A 25,205-nucleotide genomic window follows, 5' to 3' on the forward strand; every position below is an offset into this window, starting at 1 on the left:
GCGAAGATTTTTGTGAGATAAGTGATTCATGAAAGGTATAGGTTATTGTTATTCAGGGCTATTCTCTTGTAGGGATTATTGAAAGTCAGATTGCGTTGCGCTAAAAATATTGTGTGTCAGTTTAGTGTTGATCAGAATAAGTAAAGAGAGAAATGTCTGAGTACGTTCAGTTCTGCTCAACTGTTTGAAAATCAAATAACGTAAGAGGTTTATCAGTACAGTAGTTCATTAATATTTCTAAGGGGATGTTACACATTGAGCATCAAAAAGAAAATGAGGACTAACAAAAAGATTATACTGGCTTGCTTTCACTGAAAATTTGTTGTAGTTCGTGGAGTATTGAAGCACCGAGTTCAGGGGCAATAACGAAATAGTTTGCTTCTATTAAACTTAATGTTTCATCGCTCCACAAACCACAACGAAACCCCAGTCTCCAATTAAACAAAAATAATTATAACACCACCGAGAGTAGGTAGTGACAGGCGATAGTGCTACCGAACCATTAGTTTAGTCACTCATAGATGCAAGGACGGAGGTACATTAGCTGTAGTAATGGTCGAAAAGAGTAGCTGCTACGCAGAAAGTGGTCCACTGCGCGAGGTAAACAAGTGAAAGACCACAGATAACAAGTTACGTACAGGAAGGAAGAGATCTCGGCGAAAACGGGAAGATAACACTGCATTTCTCAGAACGCTGTTGTAATACTGTTGTGGGACTGTTTTCGAGAGATATCAAACAATTGCGCTGACATTCTCCTAATAGCACTACTTCCTCCACCTTAACTAGCACGTGTAAACAGATAAGGCGCTCTCAGAAGCTGGCGCGGCATGAACGAGGTCAATGATAGAGCGGTGCTTCCCTGCTTCCCTGCTGCTGGCTGTGGCGTCACGCAGCTGCGTCCTATAAAAGCAGCAGAGGATCGCTGCCACGGTATCAGAAGCTCGTCTCAAACTGTCCGAGAATCTGCAGACTACAACAAGATGAAGGCCTACCTGCTGGTTATCCTGCTTATCGGTGAGTCTGCCACACTGCTTACAATGGTCGTAGCTATAGACCTGGACGCAGTGTTTTGGGAATGTCAGCAGTTAACATTCATTGGTTTTTGTTCTCTGTTTCTTCCGTCGGTTTTACTGCTACCTTTATTGGGTACACTTTTCTCCCACTGTTGGGCATCCGTCCTTTGCTTAACAGGGCTGTTCTATGCTAGGTAATTAAATGAATGCAGTGAGAGCTCGTAGAGTATACGATGCTCTTTTGTTGCTGATGGGATGAGAGAGAGAAAATGGAAAGGATGGAGAAAGCTTACTTTTTATTTTTATTTTTTTTAAGCCTAGCTTTGAGAGGTATCCCTTAGAGCTACCTGCATTTCCCTTAACGACTTATAATATATTGCATTGCATTTTGTGAGCTTTTAATTATCAAATTACAAATTAATTTATTTTTGCACACACACACACACACACACACACACACACACACACACACACACACACACACACACATATCGATGCATGTACGCTCATCCCTCGCCTCTTGCAATTCCATCACGCTTATTACAAGAGTTATCACTCGTGGAATACGCATCTATTAATAATAAATATTACGTCTTGATTAACAACCTTCTTATTTTTGTAGTATGTCTGCTTGGCCCGCGAAGATATACGATACTTGATAAACATCATGATTCTGTTGTAATAACAATATTTCGTTTAGATGTGCAGTTTCGCGGGGACCCTTAGCAAAGCGCTCACGAAGACAGGAAGATTTATTCAGGAATTTTTTTAAAAATAATATTAATAATAATAACAGACGTGGTTAATATCGTCTTCTTCCTTCTACGTACGCAGGAAAGACGTAGTCAATACGATGAAAATGTTTTTCAAAGGGCCCACATTCGAAACTAATCTTATAACTGCCCCCAGGGCGTACGGGCCGATATGATGTCAGGATGGGAGACGGCACAGGGTTGACACATGGTAACAGGCCAGTAAAGGCCCAGAGAGAAGCAGCTGTCAACATTGTTTTATTTTGCACTGTTACAGTCGTCGTGATGGGAGCAGGATCTTGGCGCCCCCCCAGCTGAACTTCCTCATACTGACTAGCTAATCCAATCCTGTTACTAAAATTTTTAATAGGATATTAATTTCACATTTTGTAGACTCATGCTTTAGTATCACAGCACTAATCATATTACTGGTCGCTCAATTTTTAAAAATAATGTAAAATATTTGCAGAAAATCTACTTTCTGATCTTTAGAATCCACAAAATCCTTTATGCTATCACAAATTTCATTTCATGCTGAAGGAGGGCTTAATGACGCGTGTGAATATGAGTCTTAAGTGTTTACAAAGTTGTCACACGCATAAAATGGATCTGTTGCCCTTATGTAAATGTAAAATAAAATTGTAATACATTAGCTTTGAATAAAAATTAATAATTATCTTTGCAATGAGTGGTACGTTGAGCCTTCGGCACCCCCCTGGAACCGGTACCCTCCGTACTTCTCATCCCTTCTACCCCTGGGCAAGGCCGTGTCGTGAGCTGGGCTTGTCATCATACCAACTGTTTGGCAATGGGAATAGTTATGTATACGAAGTATAAACACTGAGATGTCAAGTCATGGGAGAGCGATATGCACATATACAGATGGCGGTAGTATGGCGTACTCAGGGTGCATAGACGGAGCTGTCATTTGTACTCAAGTGATTCATGTGTAAGGGTGTTGACGTCATTATGGCCGCACGACGGGAATTAACAGACTTTGAACGCGGAATGGGAGTTGGAGCTGCACGCATGGGACATTTTATTTCGGAAATCTTAGGGTATTCAATATTCAGAGGTCCACAGAGTCCAGAGTGTGCCGAGAATACCTAATTTCGATCATTACTTTTCGCTACGGTTTAACAACAGAAATCAGCGGTGTTTGCCTAGAGATGTCAGTGCTAACAAACAAGCAACACTGCGTGAAATAACCGCAGAACTCAATGAGGGACGTACGAAGAACGTATCTGTAAGGGCAGTGCGGCGAAATTTGACGTTGATGTGGTATAGCAGCAGACGACCGAGGCGAGCGCCTTTTGTAACAGCACGACATCGCATGAAGCGCCTCTCCTGGGCCAGTGACCATATCGGTTGGGCCCAAGATGTCTGGAAAACCGTGGCCCTGTCAGATGAGTCCAGATTTCAGTTGGATGTGAGCTGGTGGCAGGGTTCGAGTGTATCACAGACACCACGAAGCTATGGACCCAAGTTGTCAACAAGGCAGTGTGCAATATGTTGGTGGCTCCATAACGGTGTGGGCTTTGTCAACATGGAATGGATTAGGTCCTCTGCTATGATCGACAACTTAGAGAGGAATTCCAAGCATTCATGGATTTCATGTTCCCAAAGAACGGTGGAATGTTTATGGATGATACTGTGCCATGTTACTGGGCCACAACTGTTCATATTTGATTTGAAGAACATTCTGAATAGTCTGAGCAAATGATTTGCCCACCCAGGTCGTCCAAAATAAATCCCATCGAACGTTTAGGGGACGTAACCAAGAGTTTATTTCGTGCACAAAATTATGCACCGGCAACACTTTCACAGTGATGGACGGCTATAGAGGCTGCATGGCACAATATTTCTGCAGGGGACTTCCAACGACTTGTTGAGAACATGCCATTTATAGCTGCCGTACTGCGCCGGGAAGAACGATGTCCGACACGATACTAGGAGGCATTCCACAACTTTTGTCACCTCAGTGTATATCTATATCATCTATGACTGCGTAACGACTTATCGTGAATGCCGTACACCCATATGTTTTACAACAAGACAGGAAAAAGAAATGATGTAAGAGAACAAAACCAACTACTGTATTTTTACTGCTTTGCATTCATCCTCTGCTCCAAGGAATAGTACGAGATATTTGCTATCACAGGCACTTTCTTGTCCCGGTATTTACCTGACAACCAATGACTGTATGCTGGTTGTTAACCGATGATGTGGTGCAGACCGCCATCCAGAAATCTAGGAAGACGGAATCTACCTGTCCACCTGTCTCAACAACAATTTACAAGTTTGAATAAAGCAAGCTGTGTCTGGAACGAGTGCTTTATCTTTCGTGGTGCACTGCCGTCAGTTCACACAGCCTGTTTCTTCTGTTTCAGGCGCTGCAGCTTGCATGGCTAGTGCGGCGACCACCGGCTGCTCGTGCCCACAGTGCATCATCTTCGACCCCATCTGCGCCAGCAGCTACAAGAACGGCCGTCGCGGCTTCAGCAGCGGCTGCCACATGCGCTGCTACAACCGATGCTATGGCACGGGTAAGTCACAGGGGAGATTCGCTCGCCTGAAGACGACATTACCTCCTCGCTCGAAACATCTCCATTCACTACATATACACTACTGACCATTAAAATTGCTACACCACGAAGATGACGTGCTACAGACGCGAAATTTAACCGACGGGAAGAAGATGCTGTGATAAGCAAGTGATTAGCTATTCAGAGCATTTACACAAGGTTGGCGCCGGTGGCGATACCTACAGCGTGCTGACATGAGGAAAGTTTCCAACCGATTTCTCATACACAAACAGCAGTTTACCGGCGTTGCCTGGTGAAATGTTGTTGTGATGCCTCGTGTAAGGAGGAGAAATGCGTACCATCACGTTTCCGACTTTGATAAAGGTCGGATTGTAGCCTCTCGCGATTGCGATTTATCGTATCGCGACATTGCTGCTCGCGTTAGTCGAGATCCAATGACTGTTAGCAGAATATCTACATCTACATCTACATCTATATCCATACTCCGCAAGCCACCTGACGGTGTGTGGCAGAGGGTACTTTGAGTACCTCTATCGGTTCTCCCTTCTATTCCAGTCTCGTATTGTTCGTGGAAAGAAGGATTGTCGGTATGCCTCTGTGTGGGCTCTAATCTCTCTGATTTTATCCTCATGGTCTCTTCGCGAGATATACGTAGGAGGGAGCAATATACTGCCTGACTCTTCGGTGAAGGTATGTTCTCGAAACTTTGACAAAAGCCCGTACCGAGCTACTGAGCGTCTCTCCTGCAGAGTCTTCCACTGGAGTTTATCTATCATCTCCGTAACGCTTTCGCGATTACTAAATGATCCTGTAACGAAGCGCGCTGCTCTCCGTTGGATCTTCTCTATATCTTCTATCAACCCTATCTGGTACGGATTCCACACTGCTGAGCAGTATTCAAGCAGTGGGCGAACAAGCGTACTGTAACCTACTTCCTTTGTTTTCGGATTGCATTTCCTCAGGATTCTTCCAATGAATCTCAGTCTGGCATCTGCTTTACCGACGATCAACATTATATGATCATTCCATTTTAAATCACTCCTAATGCGTACTCCCAGATAATTTATGGTATTAACTGCTTCCAGTTGCTGACCTGCTATTTTGTAGCTTAATGATAAAGGATCTATCTTTCTGTGTATTCGCAGCACTTTACACTTGTCTACATTGAGATTCAATTGCCATTCCCTGCACCATGCGTCAATTCGCTGCAGATCCTCTTGCATTTCAGTAAAATTTTCCATTGTTACAACCTCTCGATACACCACAGCATCATCCGCAAAAAGCCTCAGTGAACTTCCGATGTCATCCACAAGGTCATTTATGTATATGGAATCGGTGGGTTCAGGAGGGTAATACGGAACGCCGTGCTGGATCCCAACGGCCTCGTATCACTAGCAGTCCAGATGACAGGCATCTTATCCGCATGGCTGTAACGGATCGTGCAGCCACGTCTCGATCCATGAGTCAACAGATGGGGACGTTTGCAAGACAACAACCATCTGCACGAACAGTTCGACGACGTTAGCAGCAGCATGGACTCTGAGACCATGGCTGCGGTTACCCTTGACTCTGCATCACAGACAGGAGCGCCTGCGATGGTGTACTCAACGACGAACCTGGATGCACGAATGACAAAACGTCATTTTTTCCGATGAATCCAGGTTCTGTTTACAGCATAATGATGGTCGCATCCGTGTTTGGCGACATCGCGGTGAACGCACACTGGAAGCGTGTATTCGTCATCGCCATACTGGCGTATCACCCTGCGTGATGGTATGGGATGCCATTGGTTACACGTTTCGGTCACCTCTTGTTCGCATTGACGGCACTTTGAACAGTGGATGTTACATTTCAGATGTGTCACGACCCGTGGCTCTACTCGTCATTCGATCCCTGCGTAACCCTACATTTCAGCAGGCTAAACTTTGCTCTCAAAATAATTAAGTTTTGTACCTATCTCCGATGTATTTATATTTTCAGTTAAGTAAAACAGGATGTTACAGAATGACTGACACTTGATACTTTGTATTATAACATTCGTGCTAGAGCTTTTCACGATCACTTTTCCTTCTGTTTCAGATTACTACCAGATCAGTAAGGGGAGCAAGTGCATTTGAAGCGACTCTATAGAGTGCTGTGGAGAGTCAACCAAAGAACACTATTTATTATTTTGAAATATTTTTAAATGTTAATAAACAGTTTATTTTAAAAAATTCTTAAAATTTTTTTAATTTACTGAACCGTCTGAACATCACGATGTCAGTATTTTTAATAAAAAAAAAGATACCAAGTCAATAACAGCAACTTATGATAAGGAAAGTGATTTTACACAGAACGAGCACAAGACGTGACAGACTGGCGTAACGAAACCATGCGGGTGCAGTTAGCGTTTCAGAACTCTTTTTATCAAAAGGAGGAAGGAATCATGTGCGTTGAAAGGAATTTGAGATTTGCACCTTCCAAGTACGAGTTTAACGTTTCACCACTATGGCATTTTACTTGATACCCTTATAGAAGTTAACCCCTAGTTCTGTGGACGAGCGAAGCGAACTGGTAAGACACAAGATTTGAATTCAGGGTGAAGCCGGTGCACATCCCGATCGGTAAAGCAGTTTATATATTCTGTGGATTTTCCTAACTGGTTATGGTAAATGGCAGAGTGGTTGCATTGACAGGAACGTAGCCCATTTCCTTATCCATCCTTCCACAATTTGAACTCGAGCTCGTTCTCTAATAACCCCATCGTCGACGGGACATTCAACCTGAATTTCCTAATATCCACATCCCTTTTATGTAGCTGGTGTACCATTAAAAGTACTTGATACCTGTGTGTAGGAAAAATGTGAAGTGAGGTTCAATAGCACAACAAAATAAAAAGATATACATGCATTAATTGAGGCACGAGATGTGATTAGCTTTCGTATGTTTTTTAGTGTGCTTCGGTATTTATCATATCTAAATGACACGCAAGTACATGGGAAGATGTTTGTTCGATTTCAGGATGGTTGCAGACTTGTTGTGACTCTCCACATGACTTCTGCTGCTATAGAGCACGGTGTGTCCTGAAAGAGGGAAGTGATTCTACGTTAATTTGTCAGTCCTTCCATATGTGGTTGGACGATCTGATTCTCAGATCACAGGAAGGAAAAGGCGTAGCACACCTTGCCAAACCGTGGCTAGCAGTAGATTATGCTGTTCAAGTCAGCCTCTAGTTTCTGTATGTACATTTACACCTAACTCTACATTCATACTTTGCAATCCACTGGGAAGTGTTTGGTAGGGACTGCTTTAATTGACAAACAAAATTTTACATAATGCTAGACACGAACTATTTGAAAAAAATAATATTTAATAAATATCCGAACGTTCATTGCAATTAATAAATTTTGCAGAATATTTCCAATAACCAACGGTAGAGTCTTGAACAGCAGTGAATATAAATTACAAGCTTTCCCTGTGCTACTGATTTTCTTGAAAGATAAGGTATACATGATTATCATTAAATTTTCGGAAGCCAGCACATATAATTCAACACGTCTCGTAGATCTCCGCAAACGATAAATGTAGGCCACTCTAACAGTGGGGTATTATATTTAGATAATGTTCTATTTTTGTGACTGTGTGTCGAACGCAATGTTTAGCGACAAACCATACCCCATAAATAACGAAACGCACTGGTGATGCTATGTTTGCAGTCTCATGAATTATTCTATTAACTGATGAGTTACAGAATAATCTTCAGGGGAAGCTCAACTTACAGAGATACAGAAATGTGTTATAATAATTCTAAGCGGTCTTTGTTCTAGAATATCCCATAAATACCGCTTCAAAAATATACTGTAGTATTTTCACAATTGTTTCACGACACATGTATTCATTAACGTCCTCCACCGTTGCTAAAATATCTTTTTTCTAAAATAAAAAAAGGCAGCGTGAAGTGTGAATTAGATAATGGGACCAAAACAATCTTCACAAACTCTTACATAGCCTAGCGTTAGTATAGTAAGAAATCAGACGCATGAACTAACATTGTTTGATAAAATTAACGTATCACGTTAAATGTCGGAATGGGTAATTTGGTTGAGTGTAAGAATGATTTAACGATTTTTCTGTTGGGGAAACCACTGCTGCCGGCCGAAGTGGCCGTGCGGTTAAAGGCGCTGCAGTCTGGAACCGCAAGACCGCTACGGTCGCAGGTTCGAATCCTGCCTCGGGCATGGATGTTTGTGATGTCCTTAGGTTAGTTAGGTTTAACTAGTTCTAAGTTCTAGGGGACTAATGACCTCAGCAGTTGAGTCCCATAGTGCTCAGAGCCATTTGAACCATTTTTGAAACCACTGCTACCACATTGACCGGAGAGTAAGAACACGGAATTCCTTAAAGTTTTATAGTAGGTTATATTTGTAATTAATGTTAGCTGTTTAATGCAATAATGTTTCACAGTGTTAAGTCATTTCAATGTATTGTACAAGTATAAAATGTATATCTTTCATTTATTTTCATATCCCAGAGACCTTTTCTGTGGTGATCATGACATACGATTAATGCAAATAAAAAATATTTTGAAGTTTGACGAATAGAAACGCCATAAGGGTTTAGCGACATGTTTCCTACACAATACATAGGGAACAACATGAAAACAATAGGTTCGTATTAGGGAAAAACGGGATTCCACAACACTATACAGTTCAGGTTTTTTTTGTGGCTGCTTGAAACATCTGAGTGAATGGTTTTAATTTATTTATTTTTTATCAGCAGTCTGATGTCCATGAGAGCCAAAGTTACAAGGTCATGGTACGAATCAGCGGATGGTTAACAGAATTCTAATTTATAAACAAGAGAAGTTAAAGTACTAATTAAATTACGAGACAGTACACGAATAAATAAAACATGGATGGTAAAGTTCTCAACTAGAAGTGGGGGCTCCTGTAAAGAATAGATGTACGCCATATGAAAGTTTTTCAATTTAAATTTCACCAGTTAGTGTTTCTTTTGGAAGCATTTTGAAAATGAAATTTGCTGGGCGTGCTCGTCATTCTGTACAAAGATTAAGGAAATCTTACCCAAGTGCAGTTCGTTTCTCCAAGTAGAGTTCACTAAATGAATGTTGCAGTTCGTTGTAAATGAGTCGACATGATGGCATACACACTCGGAGAAGGGAAAAAAAGAATGAAAACAGAAATGGACGGAAATCGGTAGATGTGATGCACATGTATAAGGAAACAAATGATTAAAATTTCAGAAAACACGGATGATTTATAGAAGAGAAAGAGGTTCACAAACTGAGCATGTTAATAACGCGTTGGTCCACCTCTGGTCCTCGTGCAAGTAGTTGTTCGGCTTGGTATTGATTGACAGAGTTGTTGGATGTCCTCCTGAGAGAGACCGTACCAAATTCTGTCCAAGTGAGGCGCTATGACACCAAAATCCCGAGATGGTTGGAGAGCCGTGCTTATAATGCTCCAAACGTACTTAGTCTCCATGACGTTAAACACTAATCCTCCTATTGCAGATGTAATGAAATTAAGTGGGTGGCAAAAATATGCTGATATGTCCTGGGCAACACGTCGCTTAAGGAAGATGTTTAATGGCTAACACGGAAACGATAGCTTTTTCCAAGAAATAGACTTACGTAATACGCATTGGTGACACACCGTAGGAGTAGCTGGTATTCGATGATACTAATCACTTCAATAACTTTAATCAGAGACACAAACGAACCTCGTATAGCTATATCTAACTATTTTTTCCGACAAAATTACTCGATGCTTCAATAATACAAAATTATACACTAGCTAGTGAAGCACTAACAATCTACAACGATTATTGAGACACATACCACGGAAATCAGAGGCGTTTTCACAATCAGGAATCTACAAAATTAACTGTGAAGATGCTCAAAATGTTATAACGGGCAAACAGGAAGGAAAGTTAGCACACGATTTAAAGAAAACACGACAATAAGCGACAATAACCCACGAACCTTTGCAACACACTTAAAAGACACCAACCACAAAATACCTAATATAGATGAATCGCTTCAAATATTACTTAAGTGACAAAGGAAAAATCATGGACGTAATGGAGAAAATTGAAATTCACGTCCCACTAAAACACCAGTCAGATAAGAGTTTTAAACGAGCAAAAAGACCTGCGAAATGCGAAATTCCTAGACAACGTTTTACCATTTCTACGACGAACCATTACAGAACCACAGAATGTAAAATTACACTCATTAATAAACATGACAGTAATGCGAAAGATCACGCAACCAAAAATCAGTTTTTATTCGATTCTCATGGTTTTCAGTACCGTTTCATTGAGTACTGTGATCGATTTTATATGTAAGACCTCTGTAACAACTATTCAAAAATAAAATCTCTGTTAGTTCTTCATAGACAGGGGACATCGGATGGTAACCAATTTTCAATGTCAATAAAATTCACCAAAAGCCGTATACTTTAAGATTTTTTATCCTGAAAGCAACCAGTTTCGTCATTTCATTTTGCCATCTTCAGACTCCATATGCTTCTATCCAAATAATCGTAAACCGTCATTAATCACTGGATATCGTGAATTCCAATCATTTTACAGTTGCTTCATACGAAGTTGCTGTCACGTCTTCTTATGAAGCAACGTTTGGAATTAACGATATCCAGTGATTTATGGCGCTATACTACAAGTTCGTTGATTTCTATAGAGGCGTATTGGGCCTGAAGATGGCAAAATGAAATGCCGAAACTGGCTGCTTTCAGAATAAAATAAAATATCTTAAAGTATACGGCTGTTGGTGAATTTTATTGACACTGAAAAATCAAAAATAATGTGCTTCCACAATAACAGAACCAATGTAAATGTAATTGAGAACAAAGGCATATATAAAGGCTACTCAACAAGTTTCTGTAAAATAATTATAATCTTCCTAGTGTTAAGTACGTAAAAACGTCGACCTTATATATAAGAGCTTTGCAACAACTGCTTGAAAGTAACGTGCTCGTAAAATAGCGAAAAACCTTTCTAATTTATTTTGTGAGCATTGTTCAGTCATAGGAGTAAGGACGTACGTGGCATAATGCACTTCTAAGGAATCATCCATAAAGTAAGTTATAATGCGCCTAGTATGTACATTGTTTCTGTGTCAAACGCACAAGCGTTACAAATTATCCAATGTATAATGCATTCGTTTTAGATACTTGAAAATGGCCAAGACCCAAACTGTACTGTCGTACATGAAATAAAGAGAATGGCGCCTGAAGGAATCACGAAATCATATAAAAAATTTATTGCAGCTGCAGATTCTATCACACCGAAAATTGTATGGTCACTTAAAGTGGTGGTGTAACTGTTACATGTTTATGCCAGTGCGCCCCCATCTCGTGGTCGTGCGGTAGCGTTCTCGCTTCCCACGCCCGGGTTCCCGGGTTCGATTCCCGGCGGGGTCAGGGATTTTCTATGCCTCGTGATGGCTGGGTGTTGTGTGCTGTCCTTAGGTTAGTTAGGTTTAAGTAGTTCTAAGTTCTAGGGGACTTATGACCACAGCAGTTGAGTCCCATAGTGCTCAGAGCCATTTGAACCATTTTTTTTTATGCCAGTGCGAGGCACTTACAAGACAGAAACTAGTCACACACTGTCAGGTTGTGATATAATTTCATATTCGATTATTGAAGCAATGTCGATCGCGACACATAGGAACAAACTCTCTGAACCTGACAGAAAATTTGCATAAAGTCAGATTCATTTCTTCACATACTTAAAAAATATTTTTGAAAACAGTGCACTGTTGTTGACTGCTTACTGATCCTGTTGATACTTCCGAAATTGTATTTTGGGATTCCTGTAAGAACTGTATGTTTTCAATGTTAGAATCACTTCAATAATTACTTAATATTTTGCTACGATGAACTGAACATCAGTAGCAAAGAAGACCATAATAGGTTATGCAGTTCCATGGCGGACCAACTCATTAGGCTAATTCCAAAATTGTAGCACATATGAACAAAGTAAGCTATAGTGTAGTATTATGATTCGATTAATTGACTGTTCTGGAAACTAGCATTTAATCAACGTATGTTGAAGAAAAAATATGTTTTACACATACAACTGTAATCTAAAAGCACCAATTGAATTAATATTACTAAAATACACTTGAGAGTGTCAAATCCTCCACATCTTTGGAAAAATTAAAGACTCTCAAACTCCAATAGCAGTTCAGGAAGCAGCAAGAAATCTGCTTTAAGATGGAAAATATTACATATAATTTCACAGCTCATTTAAATTCCGTTAAAAATGAGCTAAGGTAGCAGACAGATTTAAGGTAAATAAACCTAACTCTCGTGTGACAAGGGCCTCCCGTGGGGTAGACCGTTCGGCGGGTGCAAGTCTTTCTATTTGACGACACTTCGGCGACTTGCACGTCGATGGGGATGAAATGATGATGATTAGGACAACACAACACCCAGTCCGTGGACGGAGAAAATCACTGACCCAGCCGGGAATCGAACCCGGGCCCTTAGGATTGACATTCTGTCGCGCTGACCACTCAGGTACCCGGGCGGACTAGATACGAGGTATACCTATGATAGTGGCCTCAGGTGTTATTAGTACCACAATAGTATACTTAATATCCAAACAAATTTAATATGCAACAGAAAAACATGGTTCAAATGGCTCTGAACACTATGGGACTTACCATCTTTGGTCACCAGTCCCCTAGAACTTAGAACTACAGTACTTAAACCTAACTAACCTATGGACATCACACACATGCATGCCCGAAGCAGGATTCGAACCTGCGACCGTAGCAGGCGCGCGGTTCCGGACTGAAGTGCCTAGAACCGCTCGGTCACAACGGCCGGCTGCAACAGTAAACTAGCTTAAGTTAGTAAAAATATAAATTAAAATAGATCTAGATTTCAGGCAGTTTAATTCTATTATTAAATGTACGTTATTATATTTCGTTTTGTAACATCACTTCCCTTAAACAGGTGGGGAGAGGGATGTCCTTAAATACATTTTGAGTTGACATCATGTGTCACTTGACAGTGAGCTGATGTTACAGACCAAGTAGACCTGAAATAATTTTAATTTTTTGAACGCTAATCAAAAATAAGGTGGCTGCAGCAATAAACTAGTCCAATGTAAGTCAAGTCTGAGATGTCCAAAGAATAAATACTGCAATAGATACAGGGCGTTGCGCACAAAATAATTACTCATGAAGTCGATTGATCGAGTATGCAAGGTCAACTTTATTGACCAAATTACACAATAGTGACCCCAAGTATCAATAGCCTAACTAGTACAACGTAATGACTGCAAGTTAATTTAAAAATGACTAACAGGACAACGCTGCTGAAAGTTGAATTGCTGCAGCAAAATATTATCAAAAAAAGTTTCCTTTATAAAACTACATCAATCATCTTGATTTATCCCCTCTATCGAACAAACTATAATCATGGACCCCATTAGTCTTTCGATCCAGTTTGGAACTCAGCAGACGAAAAAATTTTCTGTATCATTTACAGAAACACAAAAATCTGTAATGAACACAAAGCAATGCTTCCCTTGTGTTGCAGCACACCTCAATCGCTGCCACTATCCTGTCCAGTAACACAACATGTATTTTCTTTTACAGGAGCAACATTAAATGGAGATCATTGGCACAGAACGCGTCCCTATATATGCAGGATATAGGCTCTTGTTTGATTAACCTGTAACGAGGATAGGTCACACAATGGAAAGAACAACATTTCATCAGCTTAAAAAATAATACGCAAGTACCAGTAACGAGATCAGTAGCGTCCGACTGTTACAAAATTACCAGAGGAAGAGTAGTCCGTTACCTTGGCACCATATAAGGATGTCATCAGTGTTCCTTTTAAAATACTACTGACAAATTGCTAAGGACTGATCACTGTTAAATTCAGCACCTTGTCTCCGAACCACAAAAAGTACTCGGTATATCACAAGAGACAAACAGTGACGACAGCGGTGAACAGTTCCTAGAGGATTCTTTAGTAAACTACATTACAATCACAACTTACTTCACACGTCGGCTTCGTACGTGCTTAGATCTCCACAAATGCGGTTACCACCTTTTCCGATCAAGCACTGATGCTTTTGCAATAACACCGCTTGAGCAGGGAAACGAGCTCATCACTTGTTACGTGGCGAATCCTCTAGGCCCACCAGCCACGACTCGCTCGCCACGCTTCTGACTTGTCCCACTCCTGTCAACAACCATCTCATACTACCACGCCAGAGAACCTTCGATGCTTCCCAGCCGAAGAGAGGTCATTGGCCGCTTGATGCGACTATCGGTAAGTGCCAAGATGGCACAATACTGAGCTATGAAGCTATTCTGAAATATAAATATTTACAAAACGAGGTGGCAGAAGTTAACTTCGGGAGCCAGCCGCCGTGCAGCCACCAAATTAATTTCGTTATTCTGACGAAATCTACAACTCGCGGAGCGCATGTGTAATACCGAATGAGGGCTCAGACTGTTTTTACCCACCTAAAGCATACGAGACACCACAAAGGGAAGGATGCAACTGGAGAGTTTAAAACACTATTTTGTAACATGTGAATATAGCTCTGTCGGTGTATTTTTCAAAACTGATGAAACCCAAATACTTACAACATAATTCACAAGCAATACTCTTCCAGTTGTGGCGTCGGAGCACTTCTCAAGGTCCGTCTTACAGCTTAATAGTAACTACATCCTGTCCTAGAGGTATTTGTGTCACATATTCTGTTGTAACTGGTTAGGAATATCCAGCTCCTAGAGAAACACAGTAAAACTTATGTTCTCTGATTAATAGTAAGCAATGACGGAAGGCAGACACACATTACTGACTGGTGGGAATCACAAGGGCGCATACCCCCAACTTAGCATCTCCAGAATTTCAGTTACATGTTGATATGAAATAACATGGGCGAATCAAATGATGTTTTAATAATATTGAATACAAATGAAAAGTGCATTCTTAACTAACGTTCACCACATCCTGCCAAACAGAAATGGAGAAACTAGTAAATGAAGAATCTCGATTAGAAAGAGCTTTCTGGCAAACTTTTAGACGTTTGACTTTCAGCAGGTAGTACATAACAGCTGTTATCCTGGTATTGCTGATACCAATAGCAGTTCATACACTGCCGTCCGGTGTCACGCTTACGTTTCTTTTCCTTTCTCCAGTTCGACACCTACTTTCAACACGCCAGTGCACGATATGTGTATTGGTGGAGGATAGTTTCTGTGATATGGTTCTTGATTTCCGTTGAATTCCTTGTCATCGCCTCCCGGGAATAGACTATGTCAGAAAACAATGAAAAGACCTACACACGCTATTGAGCACTGGTTAAAAGGCAGGAATCTGTTATAGCTTTCCCTATCATATTTTAATGGGTCTGACTGTGTACACTTCTTCCTACCTATAGTCGATTTTGAACGGTGTAATACACAAAATTCCAATAATTATTTACGAAACTGTAGCCTCGCAAAATTAGTGACACAGTAAATTGTATCCCTATCGCTGTTAAATTTGGTTAAGTTTTGTAATGCAATACGTTATTAAGTTAATACGTTTTGTTTTTTCATACGCTCCTTTTAATAATGTAATTACTATTTCCACAGGAACTGATTCTTTTGTGATATATTAGCATTTCCATGTGCAGAGAGCGAGTGCAGAGAACGAATAATGTTCGTCCGCTTCAGGTGATGATCTGGCAACTTTACGCCATAAGAAGAACGTCAGATGTTGAGCAGTCACTGCTCTTTGACTCTTTATAATAACTTCCGTTACTTTTTTGTTTCGTTATAAAAAGGATTGAGTAGGAATTGATTAGTTTCGTTGAGCGAAATATAATATTTTTGGAAACAGTACTGTTAACACCAGTAAAACAGAATACATTGCGTTTAATTCGCAACGATGACAAAAAGTTGGAAGCTGGCTATATACTTAAGCAACATGAAGGCAATATTCTGAGAAACACTGATAAATCGGCTGTAGCAGGGAACCACGAAATTGCTTCCTACGGTTCTGTGGTTTTCTCTTCCCTGTGATTATAAAAAATTTACACCCTGAAATGACAATAATTGAGAAAAGATAAAATGGTGTTTTCAGTGCTTCATGTCTTCTACCTAGACTCCCCCTCCTACCTCCCCCTTCCCCCACCCAACCAATTTCATTCCAAGAGACAGAACATTCACACACCCATGTGAAACTGACAGAAAAGTCATTCTTTGGGATGCTGTTGATCTCGCGCGTCACATTGGCTTGAATGCCGGTTATGCCGTTAAAGTTTTGATCCTTTCGCGAATTCCTGCACTTTGCCGTATAGATGTCATCTAAGTTCGTCATCGGTGACGATTTTTTTCCAAAAAACAGTTGTCCTCGGTTTGCATGTCAATGAAGTCGCGGCAGGCGTCCACGTGTCGTTATTTCTGTTCCAGAGTCTAGTTGCATGGGACAAACTTTGCACACAATTTTCTCTTTTTCAGAACATTCTGATGATTGTGTCAAACACTTGATTTAAAGATGTTGAATTCGTTGTCCCATTGCGATTTGTGGCACAACAACATTGACACACTACGGCCGCATGTCGACTACCTGACACTGCCTGTTCGCAACTGACACACATCTAGTGTTAATAGTTGTTAGTTCAAGCTGTCAGCGTCGTTACTGCGATGACGTCACCAGGAATAACGTTAGTTTATTAACCTTTTAGAGGCGCTGTCTAGATATATTCATTACTATACAAGAAAAAAAGAGTAAGTACTGAAATTAGAGAAGTTAAGGACATTAGTACTAAATAAATGACACAGTGTCAGTACTACAAACCCCATACTAGACGTCGACACAACATCGCGATCTTAGGCAACGATCATGACGTCATGACGTCATGACCCTCCCATTGCTTGGATTCATTTAAACAGTTCGGCTTCTGAGGTTCTTTACGTTCTAAACTGCTATCTATGTCTTAACACTCTCTCCAACATTAGAATTTAGCACAAAAATATGCCTTGGACTACGGTCGAATGCCCATAAAATTCCTCAAGGACCCAAACAGCGGCCGTGAAAGTCTGCGTTTTATAACTGACTAGCTGAAAAGCACGACAATGCTGCGCAGTCGGATAATATGTGTACGAATTGTCCAGCTTCTCCTCTCCCCTCTCTTTATTTATCTTCTTCCACCCCCTCTCTCTGCCTTGTCCCCCAACTGTCTCTGTCCGTCTTCTCTTTCCCTGTCTCTCCTTTCCCTGTCTCTCTCCAGCTCCTCCTTCCAAATTTACCTGCCCACTTCATCCTTCTCTGCCACCCCCCCCCCCCTTGCCCATTTCCTCCTCCTCTCCCCCCACCATCACGCTGACCCTGAGCCTTGTTTACTGTTACAGTCAATGAAACCTTGAATGGGAATTTAAATTGCTTAAAGTAAATAGGTTAATCCGTTAGGATCATTGGTATACGGAGTATGAAAGACCTCTGTTGTTTGCTGTAATTGTAATGATAGTGGGTTCGCTGAAAGTATTTCACATAGCTTTAATCTGGATTGCAAAGTTTCGTACGATTCAGATACCGTAGTAGTTTCCTAATAATAAACCAATAAGTCATAAACACAACTTCTGTTTTTCTGTTAAAATCGACTGCGGGGAAGAAAACGAAACAGCACACTGCTGTGTATAAACCTTTTCTGTAAAATTATATTAAAGAGGTGGAGCCCCTCCACGCCCACACCGGCATGATGGCCAACACAAAAGGTCTACTGCCATCTCTGCATGTCAGTTTTCACTAATGTGAGGTCTCGCAGAATGTGGGTACCGCGATGTTTGCGTACGTCTGGTTAAGGTTAACCATTAACACGCGCTCATCTGTAGATAGATGGGATCGAAAGTTGATCGAAGGGTAGCGGTTCGAAGGGCAGAGCGGGAAAAAGTGCCGAGGCAGCCGCCAAGGGGAAAATCCTCTGCGATAGTTAGGACGGGTAATAAGAGGAGTGGCGGAATTTTGCTGACTGCGACAGGTCTCGCAAGGAAAACTCCGTCCGAACAGGCCATGAAGGCCCAACGGTACCGACCGGCCACCGTGTCAGCCTCAGCCCACAGGCATCACTGGATGCGGATATGGAGGGGCATGTGGTCAGCACACCGCACTCCCGGCAGCTGTTAGTTTTCGTGACTACAGCCGCTACTGCTCAGTCAAGCAGCTCCTCAGTTTGCCTCACAAGGGCTGAGTGCACCCCGCTTGCCAGCAGCGCTGGACACACCGGATGGTCACCCATCCTTGCAAGGCCGTTGGCTCTTGCAGGGAAGGGTTGCGTTAATAGCGCGTATCATGCTAGCGGATACCATGTCATTCCATATGTTCGTCATAAGGGACAAGTCCGTTTCGGCGCGGCAGCACGGTGTGCTGCAGTTTAAGCTGTGAGAGCCGCGTTGCGTCACTGGTAACTGTGCGCGGGGGGTACGCCCAGGTCGCCCATCGATGTCTGGTAGGCGAGCGTCGTAGCCAAACGCTCGGAGATGTTCGGTCGCGTAGTGGCACCGCTCCTCCCTCGTTAGCTGCCTGACGGGCTCAGTGTGGGCTGCGGTTGAGTCTGCCCTGCGTAGCGGACGACGTAGCCGGTACCCTTGAGCGTTCTGAACTCTATAAAATTATACACACATTAAAAAAAAGTTTTGCATCACCAAGGTTCTGAGAATGGAGGAACCTGTACAGAAAATTGGAATAGAGATCAACATAAACATGATTTCCGCCCTTTTTATAGCTCATGAAAACCACACGTTGCATGTTGTACTACCATACAGTGAGATATTCAGAGGTGGTGATCCAGATTGCTGTACTCACTGGTACCACTACACCCAGTAGCACGTCCTCCTGCAGTGACGCATGCCTGTATTCGTCGAGGCATACTATCCACAAGTTCATCAAGGTATTGTTGGTCCAGATTGACTCACACGTCAACGGCGATTCGGCGTAGATCCCTCGTAGTGGTTGGTGGGTCACGTAGTCCATAAACAGCCATTTTCCATCTATCCCAGGCATGTGCGTAGGGTTCATGTCTGGTGAACATGCTGGCCACTCTCGTCGAGCGATGTCATTATCCTGAAGGAAGTCATTCACAAGATGTGCACGATGGGGGCTCAAATTGTCGTCCATGAAGACGAATGCCTCGCCAATATGCTGCCCAAATAGTTGCACTACCGGTCGGACGATGGCTTTCACGTATCGTACAGCCTTTACGGCGCCTTCCATGACAACCAGCGTCGCACGTCGGCTCCACATAATGCCACCCCAAAACTGCAGGGAACCTCCACCTTGCTGCACTCGCTGGACAGAGTGTCTAAGACGTTCAGCCCGACCGGGTTGGCTGCAAACTCGTCTCCGACGATTGTCTGGTTGAAGCCATATGCGACACTCATCGATGAAGAGATCGAGATGCCAATCCGGAGCGGTCCATTCGGCATGTTGTTGGGCCCATCTGTACCGCGCTGCATGGTGTCGTGGTTGTAAAGATCGACCACACCAGGAACGTCGGGAGTGAAGTTGCGCATCATGCAGCCTATTGCTCACAGTTTGAGTCGTAACACGAAGTCCTGTGGCTGCACTAAAGCATTATTCAACATGGTGGCGTTGCTGTCAGGGTTCCTCCGAGCCATTATCCGTACGTAGCGGTCATTCACTGCAGTAGGAGGCCTTGGTCGGCTTTTGCGAGGCATGTCATTGACAATTCCTGTCTCTCTGCATCTCCTCCATGTCCGAACAACATCGCTTTGCTTCACTCCGAGACGCCTGGACACTTCCCTTGTTGAGAGCACTTTCTGGCACGAAGTAACAATGCGGACGCAATCGAACCACGGAGTTGACCGTCTAGGCGTGGCTGAACTCCTTCCTCGTGGAATGACTGATCGGCTGTCGGACCCCCTCCGTCAAACAGGCGTTGTTCGTGTATAGTTGTTTACATCTTTGTGTGGGTTTATTGACATTTCTGAGTAGTCCAAGGGACTGTGTCTGTGATATAATATTCACAGTCAACGTCTATTTTCAGGAGTTCTGATACCGGGATGACGCAAAACTTCTTTTGATGTGTGTATATAAGAACAAAGAATATATATGCCAAGAACAATTTATCTAACATTTTAAGTGCTATGATACTAAAGTTAAAACTTACTGCGAGAAAGAAAATATTTTCACTGAACTGCACAGCACTTCTTTCTCGCAGTCGGTGTTAACAGAAAACTTTTAAATTGTTGTTTAAATAAATATACCGTCTCAGTCGGTGTAAATGTTTATCAAAGCATTATATAAGAATTTGTTGTAGTCGGTCAATAATTTTTTTGAGGTTTTTGCTAACAATGTTTCGTTTTAATGAATTATTGTATAACAACTGTAAAAGTTTATTGTACTCAGTCAAGAACTTTCCCGCGATTTTTGTTCTCTTTTATAAACCACAGATAATTAAAAATATGCAAGCTACGTCCGTCCGAACATTTATTAGAGTAAAGCGTAAATATTTGAAGTAAATCGGTAAAGTACCTTTCAAGAATTTTGGTAACAACTTTAAACAACTATTTGTCTTAATATAGTAGCATCGATAAACCATATATATCTTAATAAATATGTATCCTATGTCAGTCCGGAGTTTTATTAGATTATCGTGGAAATGTATGAAGCAAATCGTTCAAGGAGTTTTGGAGATTTTTACTAATGACGGTGCCTATCTATGTAGTACGTATTTATGTTAAAGATGAGTAGCCCGTTTTCATCTGAACGTTTATTAGACTATCGTGTAAAATTTTGATCGTAATCGGTCAAGCACCTTTCAAGACTTTCGGTAACTAAGTTAAACATCAACTTGACTTTATATAGCAGAACAGATCATGAGATTACGTAATCGTAAGCATACATGCATTTCTAAATTACATCAACCATTCACTGTTCTGAAAACTATTAACTATTCAATGGGATCGCCAGGAGTGTACTGGTGACCGTATTATTTTCCAGAAGTTATCTTCATATTTCCCATTTTTGGTAAATAGTGAGCACACCTACCATTTCAGCAACATGGTGATATGCACTTCGTTCTGTCATAATAGAGAGTAAGAGAGAAGAGTGCCATTAATGGGAGCAGATGAACATTTACCCATGTCGTTTCGGTAACAATTCGAAACAAGCTACAGAACTGTTAGGCTTACCATCCAGCGGTCGTACAGATGTAAACAGAGAGGGATGGGTGCTGCAGAGCCCAGAATCTCCGTATTATCTGTGGCATGCGATGAAGGGCAACAAGACACATCCACAGGAAGGTCATGAGATTCACAACCATTAAAAAGTCGTTATGGCGAGAGCAGATGATTATATAGCTGTGTCTGTAGGTCATTTTGAGATATAGCCTGTGCTAGCTACGTTAAAGCCTATTAGAGCATCGACTGAAATTTTTCCCGTTGCACGTTCGTTGTTGCTCAAGGGTAAACAATAGCCTGCTGTCGCTCAAGCGTAGATGGTAGGTACTTGATTATAAAGTAGGAAACTCTTCAAAAAACGTACATGATGAATTGAATGTGTAAGTGGGCTGCTTCTGTGTTGGCAGCGCTGTGCAGCACTTTGCATTGGATCTCTGACTGCGCTTTCTTTGTAAGAGACTCTGTGGCTGGCTGGACTCTGGGAAGTACTGTTGGGCAGTTGGAAGTTAGTCGCCAGGAGTGATGGAAGTACTGTTGGGCAGTTGGAGGTGTACAGCCAGCAGTGATGGAAGTTACATGTGAGAAGTTAGTACTGATGGCGGGTAGTGATCTGAAGTGTTAGCGTAGGCTAACGATCTGTACATGGTCGACTTGGAGATTGAATATTATTCATGGTTATACAGGGTTATTATAAATGATTGAAGCGATTTCATAAATTCACTGTAGCTCCATTCATCGACATATGGTCACGACACACTACAGATACGTAGAAAAACTCATAAAGTTTTGTTCGGCTGAAGCCGCACTTCAGGTTTCTGCCGCCAGAGCGCTCGAGAGCGCAGTGAGACAAAATGGCGACAGGAGCCGAGAAAGCGTATGTCGTGCTTGAAATGCACTCACATCAGTCAGTCATAACAGTGCAACGACACTTCAGGACGAAGTTCAACAAAGATCCACCAACTGCTAACTCCATTCGGCGATGGTATGCGCAGTTTAAAGCTTCTGGATGCCTCTGTAAGGGGAAATCAACGGGTCGGGCTGCAGTGAGCGAAGAAACGGTTGAACGCGTGCGGGCAAGTTTCACGCGTAGCCCGCGGAAGTCGACGAATAAAGCAAGCAGGGAGCTAAACGTACCACAGCCGACGGTTTGGAAAATCTTACGGAAAAGGCTAAAGCAGAAGCCTTACCGTTTACAATTGCTACAAGCCCTGACACCCGATGACAAAGTCAAACGCTTTGAATTTTCGGCGCGGTTGCAAAAGCTCATGGAAGAGGATGCGTTCAGTGCGAAACTTGTTTTCAGTGATGAAGCAACATTTTTTCTTAATGGTGAAGTGAACAGACACAATGTGTGAATCTGGGTGGCAGAGAATTCTCACGCATTCGTGCAGCAAATTTGCAATTCACCAAAAGTTAACGTGTTTTGTGCAATCTCACGGTTTAAAGTTTACGGCCCCTTTTTCTTCTGCGAAAAAAACGTTACAAGACACGTGTATCTGGACATGCTGGAAAATTGGCTCATGCCACAACTGGAGACCGACAGCGCCGACTTCATCTTTCAACAGGATGGTGCTCCACCGCACTTCCATCATGATGTTCGGCATTTCTTAAACAGGAGATTGGAAAACCGATGGATCGGTCGTGGTGGAGATCATGATCAGCAATTCATGTCATGGCCTCCACGCTCTTCCGACTTAACCCCATGGGATTTCTTTCTGTGGGGTTATGTGAAAGATTAAGTGTTTAAGCCTCCTCTACCAAGAAACGTGCCAGAACTGCGAGCTCGCATCAACGTTGCTTTCGAACTCATTGATGGGGACATGCTGCGCCGAGTGTGGGAGGAACTTGATGATCGGCTTGATGTCTGCCGAATCACTGAAGGGGCACATGTCAAACATTTGTGAATGCCTAAAAAACTTTTTGAGTTTTTGTATGTGTGTGCAAAGCATTGTGAAAATATCTCAAATAATAAAGTTATCGTAGAGCTGTGAAATCGTTTCAATCATTTGTAATAACCCTGTATACCTTCGTACTAGAACTGGATGTCACATTATTAAGGTAAAAAATACATTATTTGCTTTGCAACAAAATCTTTCCTTTGCTAACCACATGCCTATTAGTAGTTAGTGGCTTTAGTAGTTAGAATCTTTTACTTATGTGGCACTATTGACGCTCGCTGTATTGCAGCAGTTCACGTAATGAAGATTTTTGTGAGGTAAATGCTTAATGAAATGTATAGGTTATTGTTAGGATTCCTTTTTAGTCAGGGCCATTCTTTTGAATAAATTATTTGAAGTCACCTTATCCTTTTTTGAGCAGTCACGTTGCGTTCCGCTAGGATATTGTGGGTAAGTGTTGACGTGATAAGAATAAGTAAAGAAAAAGTAGGCTCAGTTTTACTCGGCTGTTTCTGAATTAAATAACGTAGAAGCTTCAATTTCCCATGTCATTCAGCAATTTAAGTACAGATTCACACATTTAAATAAAGAAGTTTCAAATCTTAATCGCGTGATGAGACAGTGGTTCAATAAATAATGCAAAATACTTTTTTTCTCAAAGCAGTATTCTTTTATTCTTGATTTAAATAAACTACATTGCCCCTCGATTCTTTAGCTGTGAAACTATTTTTCCATGTAATGTTCGTTCTGTTCTATGGCCTTAAGCCACCTTAATATGAGGGTCTATCCTGAGTCTCAGCCAAGTACTTGCTGGTACCTTCCCCATCATTGCTGTAGAACTTCCTGCGGAATCCCTCCTTCAATGGACCAGAGACATGGAAGTCAGAAGGTACGAGATCCGTTCTGTAGGGTGGACAAGAAAGGTCAATCCACGGATGTTCTGTGATGTCCTCTCGGATGCAGACTTGCATGGAGCCCTGCGTTACCGTGCAGAAGGAGAATTGCGCTCCCATCTTTGCGGCTATGAACATGATGTAATCGCTTCTTCATTTTCCTCATAGTCTCACACAGACTTTCGAGTTGACCGCTTAACCATCAGGGATGTCTTGGAACTAAACAGCCCCTTCAGAGTATCAGAAGACCGTAGCCATTGTGTTACAAGATGACTATACCGTTTTGAAATTCTTCGCAGGAGAATGTGTGGTGCCAGGCTGAGAGCTACGGAAGGAGGAAGGTGGGGGGGGGGGGGGGGGAGGGGCAAACCGTGGTATCTGTCCCGGGCGGCAACGATGCACCAAATTCACATTCTTGAAGAAAAAAAACCTTGTTTTACAAAGCACCTAGCATCCAGCGCACGTTGGTATGTCGATTGTTCATATCATTTTGAAACGCATCCCTGTTGGTTTTTGAAAATTTTTGAACACATTCTAAGTTGATTTCTGAACGAATCATAAGTTGATTTTTGAATACGTGGATAGTGTACGTGATGTCTCTGCCAGAGAAATCCCAGTCGCATTCAGAAATAAAAACGTTTGCCGCAGACGAAAGGGGACGCTGCTATAGGAGCTGAGCCGAATAAACCCGAACGGGTGAATAACAATTGCTGTTTGTTTGTGTGGAATCCATGGATTCAGTCTATCAGAGTGGAAATAAACGACTAAAAGGAAGAAAAATTACATATTATCTTCTCGGTGTATTCAAGAAAATGAAATTTTGACAGAAAATTTTTGCCAGATCGCTACACTACTAAGGGCCAGTTGTACAGTACCCATTTGGCAGCCACGTAGGTCCTATTCTCAGAATAGCGCGGAAAACGC

General features: G+C 42.0%; 1 protein-coding gene across 1 annotated transcript; it reads left to right on the forward strand.

Annotated features, from left to right (window-relative positions):
• The first annotated feature begins 827 nt into the window (after positions 1-827).
• Positions 828-6,526, forward strand: LOC124594569. The gene is made up of 3 exons (XM_047132940.1): positions 828-1,014; positions 4,156-4,311; positions 6,391-6,526. Exons 1-3 carry the CDS (start codon positions 828-830, stop codon positions 6,426-6,428), a joined length of 381 nt encoding a protein of 126 aa, XP_046988896.1. The 3' UTR covers positions 6,429-6,526.
• The last annotated feature ends 18,679 nt before the right edge of the window (positions 6,527-25,205 follow it).

Source organism: Schistocerca americana, chromosome 2 (genome assembly GCF_021461395.2).
Source record: "Schistocerca americana isolate TAMUIC-IGC-003095 chromosome 2, iqSchAmer2.1, whole genome shotgun sequence".
Classification (NCBI taxonomy): domain Eukaryota; kingdom Metazoa; phylum Arthropoda; class Insecta; order Orthoptera; family Acrididae; genus Schistocerca; species Schistocerca americana.

Bases quoted from the DNA above. Each gene is read 5' to 3' on its own strand.
- LOC124594569 (XM_047132940.1), top strand. From the start codon at position 828: ATGAACGAGGTCAATGATAGAGCGGTGCTTCCCTGCTTCCCTGCTGCT. The intron at 1,015-4,155 runs GTGAGTCTGCCA...CTTCTGTTTCAG, and splicing joins GCTGGTTATCCTGCTTATCG to GCGCTGCAGCTTGCATGGCT. The intron at 4,312-6,390 runs GTAAGTCACAGG...CTTCTGTTTCAG, and splicing joins CAACCGATGCTATGGCACGG to ATTACTACCAGATCAGTAAG.